This window comes from Vulpes vulpes, chromosome 9, assembly GCF_048418805.1.
Source record: "Vulpes vulpes isolate BD-2025 chromosome 9, VulVul3, whole genome shotgun sequence".
Classification (NCBI taxonomy): domain Eukaryota; kingdom Metazoa; phylum Chordata; class Mammalia; order Carnivora; family Canidae; genus Vulpes; species Vulpes vulpes.
The window spans coordinates 92229027-92242104 of NC_132788.1; the positions used below are offsets into that span (position 1 = coordinate 92229027).

At 62.4% G+C, this 13078-nt stretch overlaps 1 protein-coding gene across 5 annotated transcripts; it reads right to left on the reverse strand.

The window, feature by feature from the left end:
* SEMA3B (semaphorin 3B) lies at window positions 1–8569 on the reverse strand. Of its 5 annotated transcripts, none has more exons than XM_025987569.2 (19): window positions 8390–8569; window positions 7268–7317; window positions 6815–7000; window positions 5957–6114; window positions 5778–5840; window positions 5254–5373; window positions 5081–5174; window positions 4808–4927; window positions 3787–3932; window positions 3584–3695; window positions 3398–3467; window positions 3176–3320; window positions 2629–2848; window positions 2290–2381; window positions 2153–2194; window positions 1757–1914; window positions 1597–1652; window positions 1375–1514; window positions 1–944 (listed from the first exon to the last, which is right to left on the reverse strand). In XM_025987569.2, the coding sequence occupies exons 3-19, from the start codon at window positions 6921–6923 to the stop codon at window positions 543–545; spliced, it is 2247 nt and encodes a 748-aa protein (XP_025843354.2). In that variant the 5' UTR covers window positions 6924–7000; window positions 7268–7317; window positions 8390–8569; the 3' UTR covers window positions 1–542. The 5 variants fall into 5 exon arrangements, with proteins under 5 accessions (XP_025843354.2, XP_072578355.1, XP_072578356.1 ...); XM_072722254.1 differs by having other exon boundaries at window positions 8396–8560; XM_072722255.1 differs by having other exon boundaries at window positions 5085–5174; window positions 8390–8529.
* Between the last annotated feature and the right edge of the window lie 4509 nt (window positions 8570–13078).

Genomic DNA, 13078 nt, shown 5'->3' on the forward strand with positions numbered 1-13078 from the left:
TCACATGGAAACCATTTTTAATCCTCACCACAGGATCCTTAGCAGAAAGGAGCTCTTGAGACCAGTAGGAAGTTGCCCAAGGCCACACAGTGGTTGTCCGCTGGGGCCATTCCAGCTTCGGCTGATAATGTGTTTATTGCATTAGTACAGTTGGCCTGCCCCCCCCCCCACCCGCTCAGCCTGTTCACAGCTTTCTGCTCATTGCCCAGGGAGGAGGTCCTTCCCCCAGGGTGGGCACTCCAGGCACCTCCTCCAGCCAGGTCGTTGCTCGGAAGCCCTGTTTCTCTGTCTCCTCACACCAACAGGACCCTGTGCCAGGCCTGGGCCGCCCCTCCCAGGGCTACATTCAAGGGTTATCCTCTGTTAATAAATAAGCCGGCGAGGCAGCCCCTCGGCTAGGGCCTGTCGGTCGGGGTCTCCATCATCCACCGTCCAGGAGCCAGTGCGCCGGGCCCCCCAGCGGTGCGTCCCCCAGGGTCTGGCCTCTGGCCTCCCCCTCCAGCCTGTGGCCTCCTTCCCTGTACCCGGCGTGGACGACCGAGTCACCAGTGAGCGGCGCTGCGCGGCCCCCGCTCGGCGCGCGGCTCCGGGGCGTTCCTTCGGCGGTTTCGGCCCTTCCTCCTCGACTCGGGAGCGGGTGGGCGCGACTCCGGCTGCTGACGGCACATTCGCAGGGAGCCAGCGCCGCCGCCGCCCGGCTCCACCAGCTGCAGGAAGTCCCGGTACCAGAGCTTGGGGCCCGGAGGGGCGACGGGCGCAGCCTCCTCTGTCCGGGCCAGCCTTTCGGCCTGCGCAGCACCTAGCACGTGTAGCGCCAAGCGACGCAGAGGCTGCGAAAAGCCCTGCTCAACCGCTGCGCACAGGTACACGCCTGAGTCCCCGCGCCGCAGCCCGCGCAGCAGCAGTCCCCGCGGCAGGCGCTCCGCGCGCTCCTCCGCAGCCACCTGCAGGCCGGGCCAGCGGGAGGCGTGGGCGTCAGGGTCGGGAACAGGGAAACCCGGCTCCAGGCCCGACCAGGAGAGGCGGAGGGGCAAGGAAAGGGGCGGCCGCAGGTGCGCATTTGAAGGCTGGGTGCCCTGGGACCGGTGTTCTAAAAGTGGATCCAAAAGTGGATCCCCGTACGGGGAGGGCTCCTCTCGGATGGGGGAGGGGGTGTCAGGAGTCTAGCTAGGCGCCCTGAGGCCTCCCCAGGATGTGGCGTGCAGGTCAGGGGCCAAATGACAGAAGAGGCTGGTTGGGCGGAGTCTCACTGGGCGGGGCCGACCTGGTCTAGCGCTGGGAGCGGCCGGGGGCCTCCCTGGCTGGGGCGGGGCCTCTCCTGGATGTCGGGGGCGGGCCAAGGGCCTGCTCGGAGCCGAGGGGCAGCGGGCTCACCGTGGTGCGGGCCGCCTCCCCCGCGCGCTGGAAGGTCCATTCCACGCGTGCCTGCAGCGAGCGGGGCTCACACTCCAGGAAGGCGCTGCCGCCCTCCACACCGAACACCTTCCGCTCCAGCAGTGTGGGATGGGCCGAGTCTGCGGAGGGCAAGGGATTGTCAGGTTCGGGCAGGGTGGGGCGTCCTCAAGGGCGGAGAAGTGGGGCAGCCGGGGCACTCACCGCCTGAGCACAGCGTACTGGGGTCACCATTCTTCACGTCTTGCCGCCGGAACCGCCTGCGGGGAGGGGGCCACAAGGAACCTCTGTGAGCCCTTCTTCACTTAGCCAGGCGCAGCCAGGGGCACAGTACTCTGGGTGGCCCGCCCCCAACCCTGCCCACCTTTTAGCGCTGGGCTGGAAGCGCGTGCACGTGGCCCCGTCCCAGGCGCAGTAAGGGTCACGCGCCAGGCAGCATTCGGCGCAGGCGCGGCCGTGGGCAGCACAGCGGTGCAAGGGGATCTGGGCCACCGCGCTCCGCGAGGCTACGTACAGCTGGTGCTAGGGGGCACGAGGGGCTCCGGGCTGACCGAAGGCAGCCCTGTGCCCGCCTCCCATTGGTCAGAGATCCCTCACCCCACTTGACAGATTGGAACACTGAGGTCTCAGGTCACACAGTCTAGCGAAGGCGGAACCTATACTCAAACCCGGGGCTTCGAGCTACCAAGGGAGACGTGGGGGTGGGGGCACCCGGGGAACGCACTGGGCCCTTTCACCCCCAAGCCTTTTGGTCACTTACTCTCTTGGAAGAGATTTGCATGCTGGTGATAGCAGCCGAATCCTGAGAAGGAGGAGGAGGGGTGCTGGGATCAGGCATCAGTGGGGTGCAGTTACTCCAGGCAGCTGGGGGGCGGGGCGGAGGGGGCTAGGCCTCACCTCAAACACGTGCAGCTCCTCCAAGAGCAGCCCCTCCGCGTTAGGCCGGCTGCCCTTGGGCACTGAGATCACCTTCAGCACTGTGCCAACATCTGCAAGGTTGAGAAGGAGTGTTCCCTGATAGCTCCTGCTGGGGGTCCCCTCACTCCTGAGGCCTTTACCCTCAGTATGTGGTTGGGTGGGTGAAGAATGTGGGTTGGAACAATAAGGGCAGGATCCAGAAGGGGATGGGGGCATAACCCAGGCAAAGATGTGGAGATGAGACTGGACAGGGGCAGCGTCCACTGACAGGCCAGAGTCCAGACTGGGTTTTATGAGTGGTCATGAGGGGACACTGACCTGTGCCAATGAAGAGGACGTCGTAGTGCCCATCAGCAGCTGCTACACGGTCTGCAGTGATCTGGGTGAAGGTGTACCCAGCACCCACTTGTAGGAAGAGAGGGCGCCCACCCATGGGCAGGACAGAATTGTACATGAGCGGGTGGTTCCGGGCAAACTGAATGACGTCATCAGGAAAGTCCTTGGTAGAACTGAAGGTGCCAAAGGTCTTGCTGGGGCACTGGGAGATGGGGGAGGCGTGACAGGGATGTGGGTATGAGGGCCTGGGAAGCCAACAAGAGACCTGCAGGAACTGAGAGTGTGTGGGGGTGCTAACGGACAGAGCCTTGCCCTGGGAATCTGAAGAGAGCAGACCCAGCCTTGCCCTTGGGAGTCTTAGGGGGAAATGCGGCCTTTCTCTTGGAAGCCCTATCTGATGAAGGTGAGGTTTATCTGCCCAGAACAAAACAAACAAGCAAAAAACCACATTCACCAAGAAAACCCCAGGCCAAGTTCTCCACTCCTGAGACTTTAAGTGGGTTGTGATGTGAATCCTGGGGCTACGCACCATGCCTGGCCGGGGGTAGGGGACTCGGCCCTGATAGGACACCCACTGGTGCATGGGCCCTTCCTTGTGTGCAAAGGGCCCCAGGAATGCACGGCGCACATCGTTCATGCTGTACACACACACTGCAGAGCCTTGGAAGATGGTGCTGGAAGGGAAGATGCAAGCACAGTGAGGGGCCCAGGAGAGCCTGGACCAGCCCCGCCCCTACCTCCCGCCCCTCACCTGGATGTGGTGAAGACAGTGTAGAGCAGCGGGCTCCAGCGGTCCCTCAAGGACAGCAGGAACACATCCTCTGTGGGGAAGGGGCCTCATTGGGGGAGGGCACACAGCCCTCTGGGAAGCCTGGCTCCTGAGTCTGGGCCCTGGCACACCCTCTCCCCAACTCCATCCTCCACTCCTGGCACTCACGGAGCTGGTCGAAGTGCGTGTCACCCTCGGCACCTGGCACTGAGCACACCAGACGTGCCTTCAGGAACGTGGTCCACTTGTTGACCAGGCTGCGCTGGCCGCCCACGTCATTCTGCAGGGTCAATCAGAGGGTGTGAGGGGGAGGCCCAGACAGGCAAGAGGACAGGGGCATGGTCACCAGATGTGGCCCAGGGACTCCTCACCCGGCAGATCTGGCCAACACGGGACACAGACAGGCGTCCCAGTGCCGGTGCAGCCTCCACTGCCGACTCCCGGAAGAAGAAGTAGATCTTGTCATCGTCGGGATTCTCGCTCTCTGGGATCCAAAAGACCTTGACAAACTTGGGTTCTAGCAGCAGGAGGTGTGGGGTCAGCAGGGTCCCGGCCCTGCCATTCATGAGACCCATACACACTCCCTCTCCTTCCTGTGGTGCCCCCAGAAGCCTGTGGGGCAGTACCTGACCAGCCAGTCCCCAGGACCAAGTTCACTGGGATGGTGCTGGCATCCCACAGAAACTGGAGGATCAGGGCCTGTGAGTCAAGCAGCAGCCACAAGAGGGCAGCAGAGACCGAGACAGCCTCCCACCTCACCCGGACAGGTCCCCAGGCCGGTTGGCAGAGAAAGGAGGGGAGACTGCGGATCAGTTTTGTGAATCTTCCTCTTGGGCAGGAAGCACATGCCTCCATTCCTGCTGTGAACACTCTGCTCGGTCTCCTCACTCTTATAACAAAGGACTCCGGCCCCTGACAGTGCAGACCCCTTACCCTTTCTCCTCTCGCGAGTCTGTTCCTTGGCGTGTTCCTGCCTCGGATTCTTTGTGCTAGCTGTCCTCTTTGCCCAGAATGCTATTCCCTCAATCCTGCCGTGCTTTGGGAATTAGCTCACCCCTCTCTCTGCGGAGTGGCTTCCTTTCTCCATCTCCCACCACCACTATCTGGTATCCTTTTCCCTTTCTGTCTGTGCAATCACTGGTCTCATGGCCATTGGAAGCAACCTGACCATGTATCTGTTCTGAGGTCTGTGAACTGAGAGAGGGCATGGGCTGCACATCTTGTCTTCCCTGCAACCCCAGTGCCCAGCACAGGGCTGGATGCATGGTAAGTGCCTGGTGGGACCCGGCTGCACCTGCTGTTCACTTCCTTTAGGAGCCTGACTCGGCACCTAACCTATCCTGTCCTGTCCGGGATGAGGGCCCCCTCCCAAAAGCCCCTCCCACCCTTCACCGTTGAGCCAGCGGGAGTCGTGTGGTTCTGTTCGGAGGCTTGGACGCTGGCCCAGGCTGCGGAAGATGGTGAAGTCCCGGCCCATGAGGTCTGCAGCCACCCCTGAGTATAGTTCTTCTCCTGCATATAGGGTGAGGGCTGTTTAGCCAACCTGAGGACTCTTAGTGGGAAGTGTGTGTGGGGTGCCTGTAGAGTTGGTGAGGCCCTGAGGGGATCCCTGGGGCTCTCAGGAGGGTCTAGAGTTTCTGATGGGCCCCCAGCCTTTGGACTCACCCACCAGCACGGAGGCAGCCCGATGCCTTGGGTCATAAGGACTCTTGCCCTTGCCGTCCTCTAGCCTTCGAAGATCCAGCCGCAGCACAGGCTCCTGGGAGGGGGGGTGCCATTGTTACTTCCTGGCTCTTCTTCACCTCCCAGCCTCCCTCTGTGCCTAGCTCTGGCCTTACCTCCAGCCGGTGGCCCACCTCCACAAAGGCACAGGTTGGGTGGAAGGCCCCTGTGCCACAAGCCAGCAAGTGGGTGCGGTTGTAGGTATGCAGCAACTTCACGAAGTTCATGCACTCCGTCTAGCGGGCGAGCCGGGGAAGGGACAATGAAGCCTCCCCCAGGGAGGCAGCTTTCAGGGGTCCCAGCTCACCAGGGGCACCTCACCCCTTCCTCTCTGCTGCATCAGTCCAGACAGGCACCCACATGGGCTGCAGGGACCGAGGTGCACCTTGCTGACCAGCACAGCCCACCCTTCACCAGAAGGGTATGAAGAAAAACATAGGCCTGTACTGCCCCCTGTGACTCAGAGGCCCCCCAGGAGGAATCACATGAGTCTCCACCCTGACTCACTACCTCCAAACTTAAGCCATCTCAACCCACTGCCCCCATCCCAGCCAGAACAGGCAGGCCTCTGTCTTAGCGCTGCTGTCTGCGAAGTGAGGGGCTGGCCTCCCCACTCCCACTCCAGGAAGCCGGCACTCACACCAATGTCCTTCCCGGCCCAGTTGCACTCCTCTCGCCATTCCACAGGAGCCGGCCAGGCCAGCTGTGAGGACGTCAGGGGAATGGGACACAGGTCAGAGCCTTTTCAGGGTCGGGGGGGGGGGGGGCATCCCCCTGGGAAGCCCCGAGGCTGCAGGGTGGTGGTGGGGTCCCTGGCACCTTCTTGGCCTGCTTGCTGATGTTGTCCAAGCTGAGGGAGGCCACGTGGTTCTCTGCACCCACAAACAGGCGTCCTCTTTCCTCATCCACCAGCAGAGCTTCATAACAGCAGGTTCTCTCCAGCCTGAAGATCCGGAGACCGTGCCGCGCCTGGAGCTCTGCAGGATGGGGACCCCGCTGAGGGTTGGCCAGCCATGCTGGAAGCTTCCCCCCAGACCCTGCCTGTTGCCTCTCTCACAAGTCATGCTTGTACATGTGACCTGGCCCACACACATGTGAGGTTACAAGTGTGTGAGTTCACACTGGTGAAGAAAGGCCCACCCCTGCGTGAAGCTTCCAGGGTGGGCAGTGCAGCACCCCTCCAAGGGGAGAGAGGGTTGAACTCCTGGGGCGTGCTTGGGCAAGCAGTGTCTGCAGGCGGGCACACTGGGAGGCCAGGCGCTGGGGGAGGCTGAGCCAGTCGGCAAAGCCAGAACCCCAACCCTGCCACCAGCCTGAGCTCAGCATGATGCCACTGCTTAGTGACCAGTGACCACCCTCCTGTGTAGGGGGTTTAGAAGGGGGCTCTAGTGGCCCCCACACGTCAGCTTCCCTGGGGGTGGGTAGTAGATGGGACACAGGTGGGATCTGTTGCCAAGGGAATGGAAGGGGTCTTCCCCAGAAAGCAAGAGGAGAGTGCACACAGAAAGTGTGGGGGCGGAGGCCAGGACAGGGTTAACCGGAGATGGCCTGAGTGTGCCCCCAAATGAACCTGAGCCAGTGGCACTTGGCAACAGCAAATGCAGTGCCCCCTACCCACCCTGGGCCCCTCTCCTGCCCGCCCAGAGCTGAGCCCTCCCGCCTGCCAGGTGCACCTACCTTGGAAGGAGAGCCGAAGGCGTGGGGGGCTGGGGGTAGCATCCCCCAGCACTGCTGCCCAGAGCAGGGCCAGGCCTGGGATCATGGCGGCGGCCCCGGCCCGCCCCATCCTGCGGCTCAGGGTGCTCAGGGTTCAGCGGGCGTGTGTGGAGGAGCCTTGAGCCGCCCTGGACTCTGCCCCAGGATCTGGAAGACAAGGAGCTGCAGCAAGGACGAGGGCGGGAGGCTGAGGGGGGGGGGGAGTCCCCAGGGATCAGATTACAGCCCCTAGGGGAAAGGGGCTGGGGGGTCGCATTCCACTTCCGAGCTCTCCCCTCCCTCTGAGTGTGCCCGGCCTGGCCACAATCACAGACACACCCACGCTGGGCACACCCTGGGGTCACCCCCACACTGGCAGGCGCCCGCCCCACCACGTCACCCTCCCGGGTAAACCCCCCTCCCATAGGCACTCACAGGCATTAATTCACGAACTCTGTGCGCTTACTTCATGCCAGCCTGGGACACTGGGGGACACAGACAAGGTCCCCATGCAGAAGAGGGCAGAATGCCAACAAGGACTCAGATCAGTACAGTCATTTCACAGGGCGCCAAGTGCAATGAGCAAAACAAACCAGTCATGGGAGTAAGGGCGACAGGAGAGGGTCAGGCTGGAGGTGGCTGTGCACCCACAGGCCCACAGAGAAACAGAGGCACCTTCGCGGCTGGAGCCAATGGTGTGGGCACCTGTCAGTGTGTTTCTGAGGGTCCCTTTGTGTATCTGTATCTGTGGTGTGTGTGTGTGTGTGGTGTATGCAGACAGATGTGTGCAGATCTGTGACAGTGTGTGGCATGAGTCTTGTATTACATGTGTAGATACATGGTGTGTGTACTTTGCATACATGTGTACACGTGTCATACACGTGTGTGTGGGAACGTGTGTGCACGCACAAGTGTATGCCTGTCTCTCTGGACATGCAGGTGAGCAAGTACAACCGCAACAATCACTGCCTTCAACTCTGAGATGCGCCTGAAAGCCACCGCTTGGAAGGAGTCTATGCAGGAGCCCCAGGGCCTGAGCCACCGGGGCGGGCGGGACAGGGCTGGAGGGGAGCCTCGGGATGGCCGCCCCAGCTTTGTGTTGACCTCTCGCTCCCCACCCGGGCCTGGAAGGGCTGGTTACGCAGAAATTCTGTGAGCTCAGACTTCAGACCCAAGAGGAACCAAGTCGGGGAGAGCCAGGGGTGTCGGGCAATCTCTGCCCCGCACTTCAGGTGAGCTGCCGGGCCCTCTCTGAGCCTCTATCGCCTCCACGCCTCTCCCTCCCCTGCCTTGGCCCTCAGGTTTCCACATCTTTGAGCCCCCCACCTCTGAGCCAGAGCCCTTCCCTGGGGCCAGCCTCCGGCTGCAGTCCCCACCGTCCTTCCCAGAGCTGGCTGGGCAGGTGCTGGGCGTAGGGCAAGGTCCCGGGGTGCCGTCAGGCAAGGGCGCAACTGCCAGGGCACGGGCCGGATCGCTCCCCCCAGGCCCCCGCCCAGTTCCACAGCTCCCCACCCCTGCCATGCTGGGACTCCCACCTCCCGCCGGCCCCCCACTGACACTTGCCACTGCCTCTTCTGAGCCCGTGAGGTCTGCGACGCCGCAGAGCACCCTGCTGCCTTCCTGCACGCCGCCAGAGGTCCGGCGGCAGTGCCCCGCCACCCCAGCCCCTCGGCCCGAAGGGGAGAAGCCTAGGGACCGCCGGGCACCCTCTGACGGCTCCTTTAAGGCGCAGCCCCCGCCCCCGCCTCCACCGAGCCGCCGCCCCACGCGCGCCGTCAAGTTTACGGGGCGGATCGGGTGACCAGGCGGGCGCCCGGGCCAGCGGAGCCGGTGGCCAGGCGAGGGGAGCGGGCGCCGGGGAGGGGCGACCCCTCCCCTGCCAGGCCTCAGGGCACTAGGCGCAGAGGGCCGCGGGAGGTAGTGGGGCGGTAGTGGGGCGGTAGTGGGGCGTGAAGGCGAAGGAGAAGCAGCCCTGGGCCCCCCAGCCCCGCCCAGTGAGGCGGCCGAGGACCAGCGGGTCTACACCGCTGGGGAGCTGGAGGCCGGCAGCCAGGGAGCCCGGGCTCCGGGGAAGAGGTCCTAACTGGCCGTGTGGCCAGCCCCCAGCCCTGCCTCACCACTTGGGCCACTTAGGGCTTCTGCCACCTGGCTGGCGGTGGCTGTGGTGGGAGAAGCCAGGGCGGCAGAGGAGGGCCGGGGAGGGCCAGGCAGGGCAGTCAGCAGATGCCAGAGACCCCTCCTGATGGGTGGTCCTGCGGCTCTACTGGGAGGGAAGGGGGCATTCCGTGTGACCTCTGTGACTCAGGATGGGGCCTTGGGGCCTCAGCTGGGAAGGGTCTGGGATCTTGGCCAGAAGCTGAGTCAGGTGCACGACCCTAGCCAGGGGTCTACCCGGGTGAACGTGACAGGGCTTGGGGATGGACTTTTACCTCCCAACCCCCTCTCCAAAAGGCATCCCCCTGCAACCTCCCCAAGGCTGGTCAGCAGCTCCGCAGTGGTCAGTGAGGGAGGCCGTGGGCTTCAAGCTCCGTGGCCCATCTGCTGCCAGCTCCCCTGGAGCAGCAGTGTCTGTGCCCAGCCAGCGTGGGGCCGTGCCCCTCTTGCCTGAGTCTCAGGCCTTAGTATTCCTGGATTGGCCTGGCTGGCTGGCTGGCTGGCTGGCAGAGGAAGGGTGGGGGTCAGTGGGAGGACCAGGGGCTTTCAGGAGGGAGGGTGGAGGGATGCACCCCATTCTGAGCTCTTGGACTTCCGGGATGCAGCCTCTCTCTCCTCCCAACTTCTGGTTTGGACCTGGGCAGCTTCTCCTGGCCCCATGCAAGCAAACAAAATTCTTCGGCTGTTTACAATTTTCCACCCTAGCAGCCAAGATCAGCAAGTGCCTTTGAGGTCCCGCCCACCCCCACTGGGCCCCCTACCTGCCCCCACTGCTTTTTGTTCTTCAGGCTCAGGGTCCCCAGTCTATTTCATCTCCTCCCAGCCCTGCATCCATACTGATCAGTGGGACCAGGACCCCCACCACCTTTCCTCCCAACATCTTGGGGCTGTCTCTTGCCCACCTGGGCCCTTTGTGTTGCTTTCCTTGCCCCTGATGTGTCCTCTTCCCTGGGACCAGAAGGGAAATCTTCTGGGGTGGGAGCCCTAGTTGTCCCTGTCCCCACGAGGTCTTTCTGCCCCTCAACCGCAGCTCCAAGAGTATGCCAGCCCCTGGGTGGGGACCTCATGGAGGCATCGCTCCAGGAACAGCGTCATTGGCTGTGGCTTACACAGGACTCTGTGAGTCTCTGATGATTCTCGAATCAGGCAGCCCTGGCCTGCTTCTTGACAATGGAGCAAACTAGGGGACACAGCTGGGGTTCCTACTCCTACCTGCACCCCTGCCCAAGGCCACCACAGGTCCCTAGCCTCTAGCCTTTGCCAGGGAATCCACCACCTGATGCTGCCAGTCACTGTGCCACAGCCTACCAAGGCCTTGGATTTTCATTCTGAAAACAATTCAGTTGTCGTGCCAAATCCTACCACTGCCTCCTGACCCCTCATTACCAGCAGGGCCTGCTCCTTGCTTGGACTCTGGGTGTAGGACATCCATCTGAGGAAGGCTAGAGTCAACCCTCCCAGTGCCAAGACTGGGCTGGGTCAGGTCTTGGCTCCCCATTCACACCTGCTTTAGCCATCAAGGCTGGTGGCTCCAACGTCACAAGCTTTCCTAGTTCTGGCCACGTGGGCACTCGGACTCACTACCATGAGGACTTAGGCATGGGGGCAGGGAGGCTGGGGGCTAGGAATGGGCACGGGGATGCCTAACTGAGGCCGACTTCCCTGACAAGCTACTACCCACCTTGGGGAGATCTCCTGGTGAAAAGTGTTGGGGCCCTTCCCCTACCCGCCCCCTTCCTGGTATCCACACTCCCAGGGATCCTGGGCCCACCTTTTGGGAAAGTCAGCTCTTCCCCTCCTTGCCTGTTCCCCTTCCCTTCTGAGGGCCATGTCAGTGCTGAGGTGGAGGGGCCGAGGGAGGGACAGCCAGGAACCCTGGGCCTCTGGCTGTGGCCCTGCCCCCACCCGCCCCGCCCCAGCCCTCCGCCTCCTGCACATTCCTCCTGGGCTGAGGTCAGCCCCTCTGGGATGGGGGAGCCCCCCCCACCAGCCACATCACAGCTCTCCTCTCGCTCCTGTTTTCTTCATTGCCCAGCAGGGAAGGGCAGAGCGGTGGGGGCGGGTGGAGCCTCCCTTTCCCCTCCTCCACAGCCTAGGGGAGTGTGGGAGGGGGTGCCAGGAATGCAGCCAAAGTAGACTGGGGTGGCACTCCATGCTTATTAACATATATTAACATAAATGCTACCTTCCCTTAATGGGCTTGGGGATAGCTGCGCAGGAGTGCAGGTTAGGGGGTGCTCTGGATGCTGGGGTGAGGGAGAACCTGCCCCAGGGATCAACCCCCCTCAGTAGGCTGGGAGGGGCAGGGTGGAATGGTGACTGCTGCTCACCAGCTGTGTGTCCCTAGGGAGACACTGAACCTCTCAGATCTCTCCCCTCACCAGCCCTGCGGTTGCAGCTAGCAGGCCTGGGAGGTCTGGCCTCGGTGGGGGAACATAGGTGTCCATTCTTGGTGCCACCTCCACACCGGGCATCTTAGGCATCCAGGCCTTGGGGCAGACCCTTCACTGCTGCCTCTTCCAGCCCAGCTTCACTAGGGCCCCCGCTCTGTCTTGGCTCCTCTCTTCTTCCCCCACCCCTGCCACAGCCCCCAGAATGATGGCTTCCCCCCCCCCCCACTTAAACCTCCATCCTTCCCCAACCCCTGAGGACTCCCCAGTCTTCTTCCTCCAAGTCTCTAACCCAGCCGTGGCAGGGCCCAAGCCCGCATCCCTCCTCCCAGAGGCCCTATCTCAGGGAGACCTTTCTGCCTGGTTAAACTGACAAGGCCCCACCTCCTCCCCCAGTGGGCCTGCAGCCTGACCTCTTCACCTACCCCCAGACTGTGCCCCTGTGGCCTTTCTGCCACTCCTCCTCCCAATGCCTCCCCTCTGCAGTACCCCGCCCCCACCTCAGGGAGCTCGCTGGAGCTCGGGGGTTCCCAGGCTCAGCCTTAGCCAACCCTGCCAGTGCTCTGGCCACCAGATTTCTGGGAGGTGGCTCTTTCCCTGCCAGGACTTTGCCTGGACTGTGTTCTCTGCCCTGTAGGCCCTCCCCTTTACCACCTGCTAGACTCCCTTTTTCATCCTTCAGTATCCAACTCTCTGGGTGTCACCTCCTCTGTGAAGCCCTAGATGCCTAGAGCACCTGGGGTTCAAGTCTCTCTTCAGCCTCCAGGTCTCTCGGTGGCTACCATGACTAGGGGCCCCAGGACCCAGCAGAGGACAGCACAGGGTGGTAGGCGACAGAATGCCTGCAGGAAGCCCTTCCACCCTCCTGGGCCTGCTGAGCCTAGGGGGAATGGGAGACTGAGGGACAGGGAACACCCCAAGTCCCTCCTTGACCCTGCACCAGCTCCTCAGGCCTTGACTTCCTCCACCCACAGTGAGGCTGGCAAGCAGAGTCAACGGGAAGGGATAGCAAACTGATTTTTCTCCTAAATAAAAACCTTGGGGCTTATTTCCTGCGAGGGGAAAGACCAAGACAGGAAAGAGAAGGTGATCCACAGTGTTGACCCCTGCCCGCCTGAACGTGGGTGCCCATCGATGTTATTAACTGAAGAGCTGAGTGGCTGGCAAGTATGGACACACTCACTGCACGCATAACCCAGCTGGCTTGGCGCCCTCCTTGGATGTGTGTGTGATGGGGGCTGGCTTTCCCTCTCTGGTGTCCAGGAGGCTTTAGGGGAATGCATAGCCCCAGGGCAGGGAATCTGGGCCCCTAGGATCTCTCTTTAAAAAAAAAAAGAAAAGACTTTATTTATTTATGAGAGACACACACGGAGAGAGGCAGAGACACAGGCTGAGGGAGAAGCAGGGTCCCCGCAGGTAGCCCAATGCGGGACTCAATCCCAGGACCCCAGGATCACACCCTGAGCCAAAGGCAGACGCTCAACCGCTGAGCCACCCAGACATCCCTCTTTTCAAGGCAATAGTCACAATGATTGGGCTCAGTTGTCTGGGAATGAGCCTGAACCCAGAAGTCAACCAAGGGAAGCTAGGATCATGTCCCTGCCCTGTGCTGACCCCCAGGGCAGCTAGGACCTGGCTGGCATGCCACAGGTCAGGTGGCTGGAGTCAGTGCTTATCTTCTCCAGCTGGCCTGGAATTCTGG

Excerpts from the sequence above, each read along its gene's own strand:
- SEMA3B (XM_025987569.2), bottom strand. The coding sequence starts at position 6,923 with ATGGGGCGGGCCGGGGCCGCCGCCATGATCCCAGGCCTGGCCCTGCTC. Across the intron at positions 6,115-6,814 it reads CCTTCGGCTCTCCTTCCAAG|AGCTCCAGGCGCGGCACGGT; the intron begins GTAGGTGCACCT and ends CCCATCCTGCAG. Across the intron at positions 4,928-5,080 it reads GGCTGCCTCCGTGCTGGTGG|GAGAAGAACTATACTCAGGG; the intron begins GTGAGTCCAAAG and ends CCCTATATGCAG.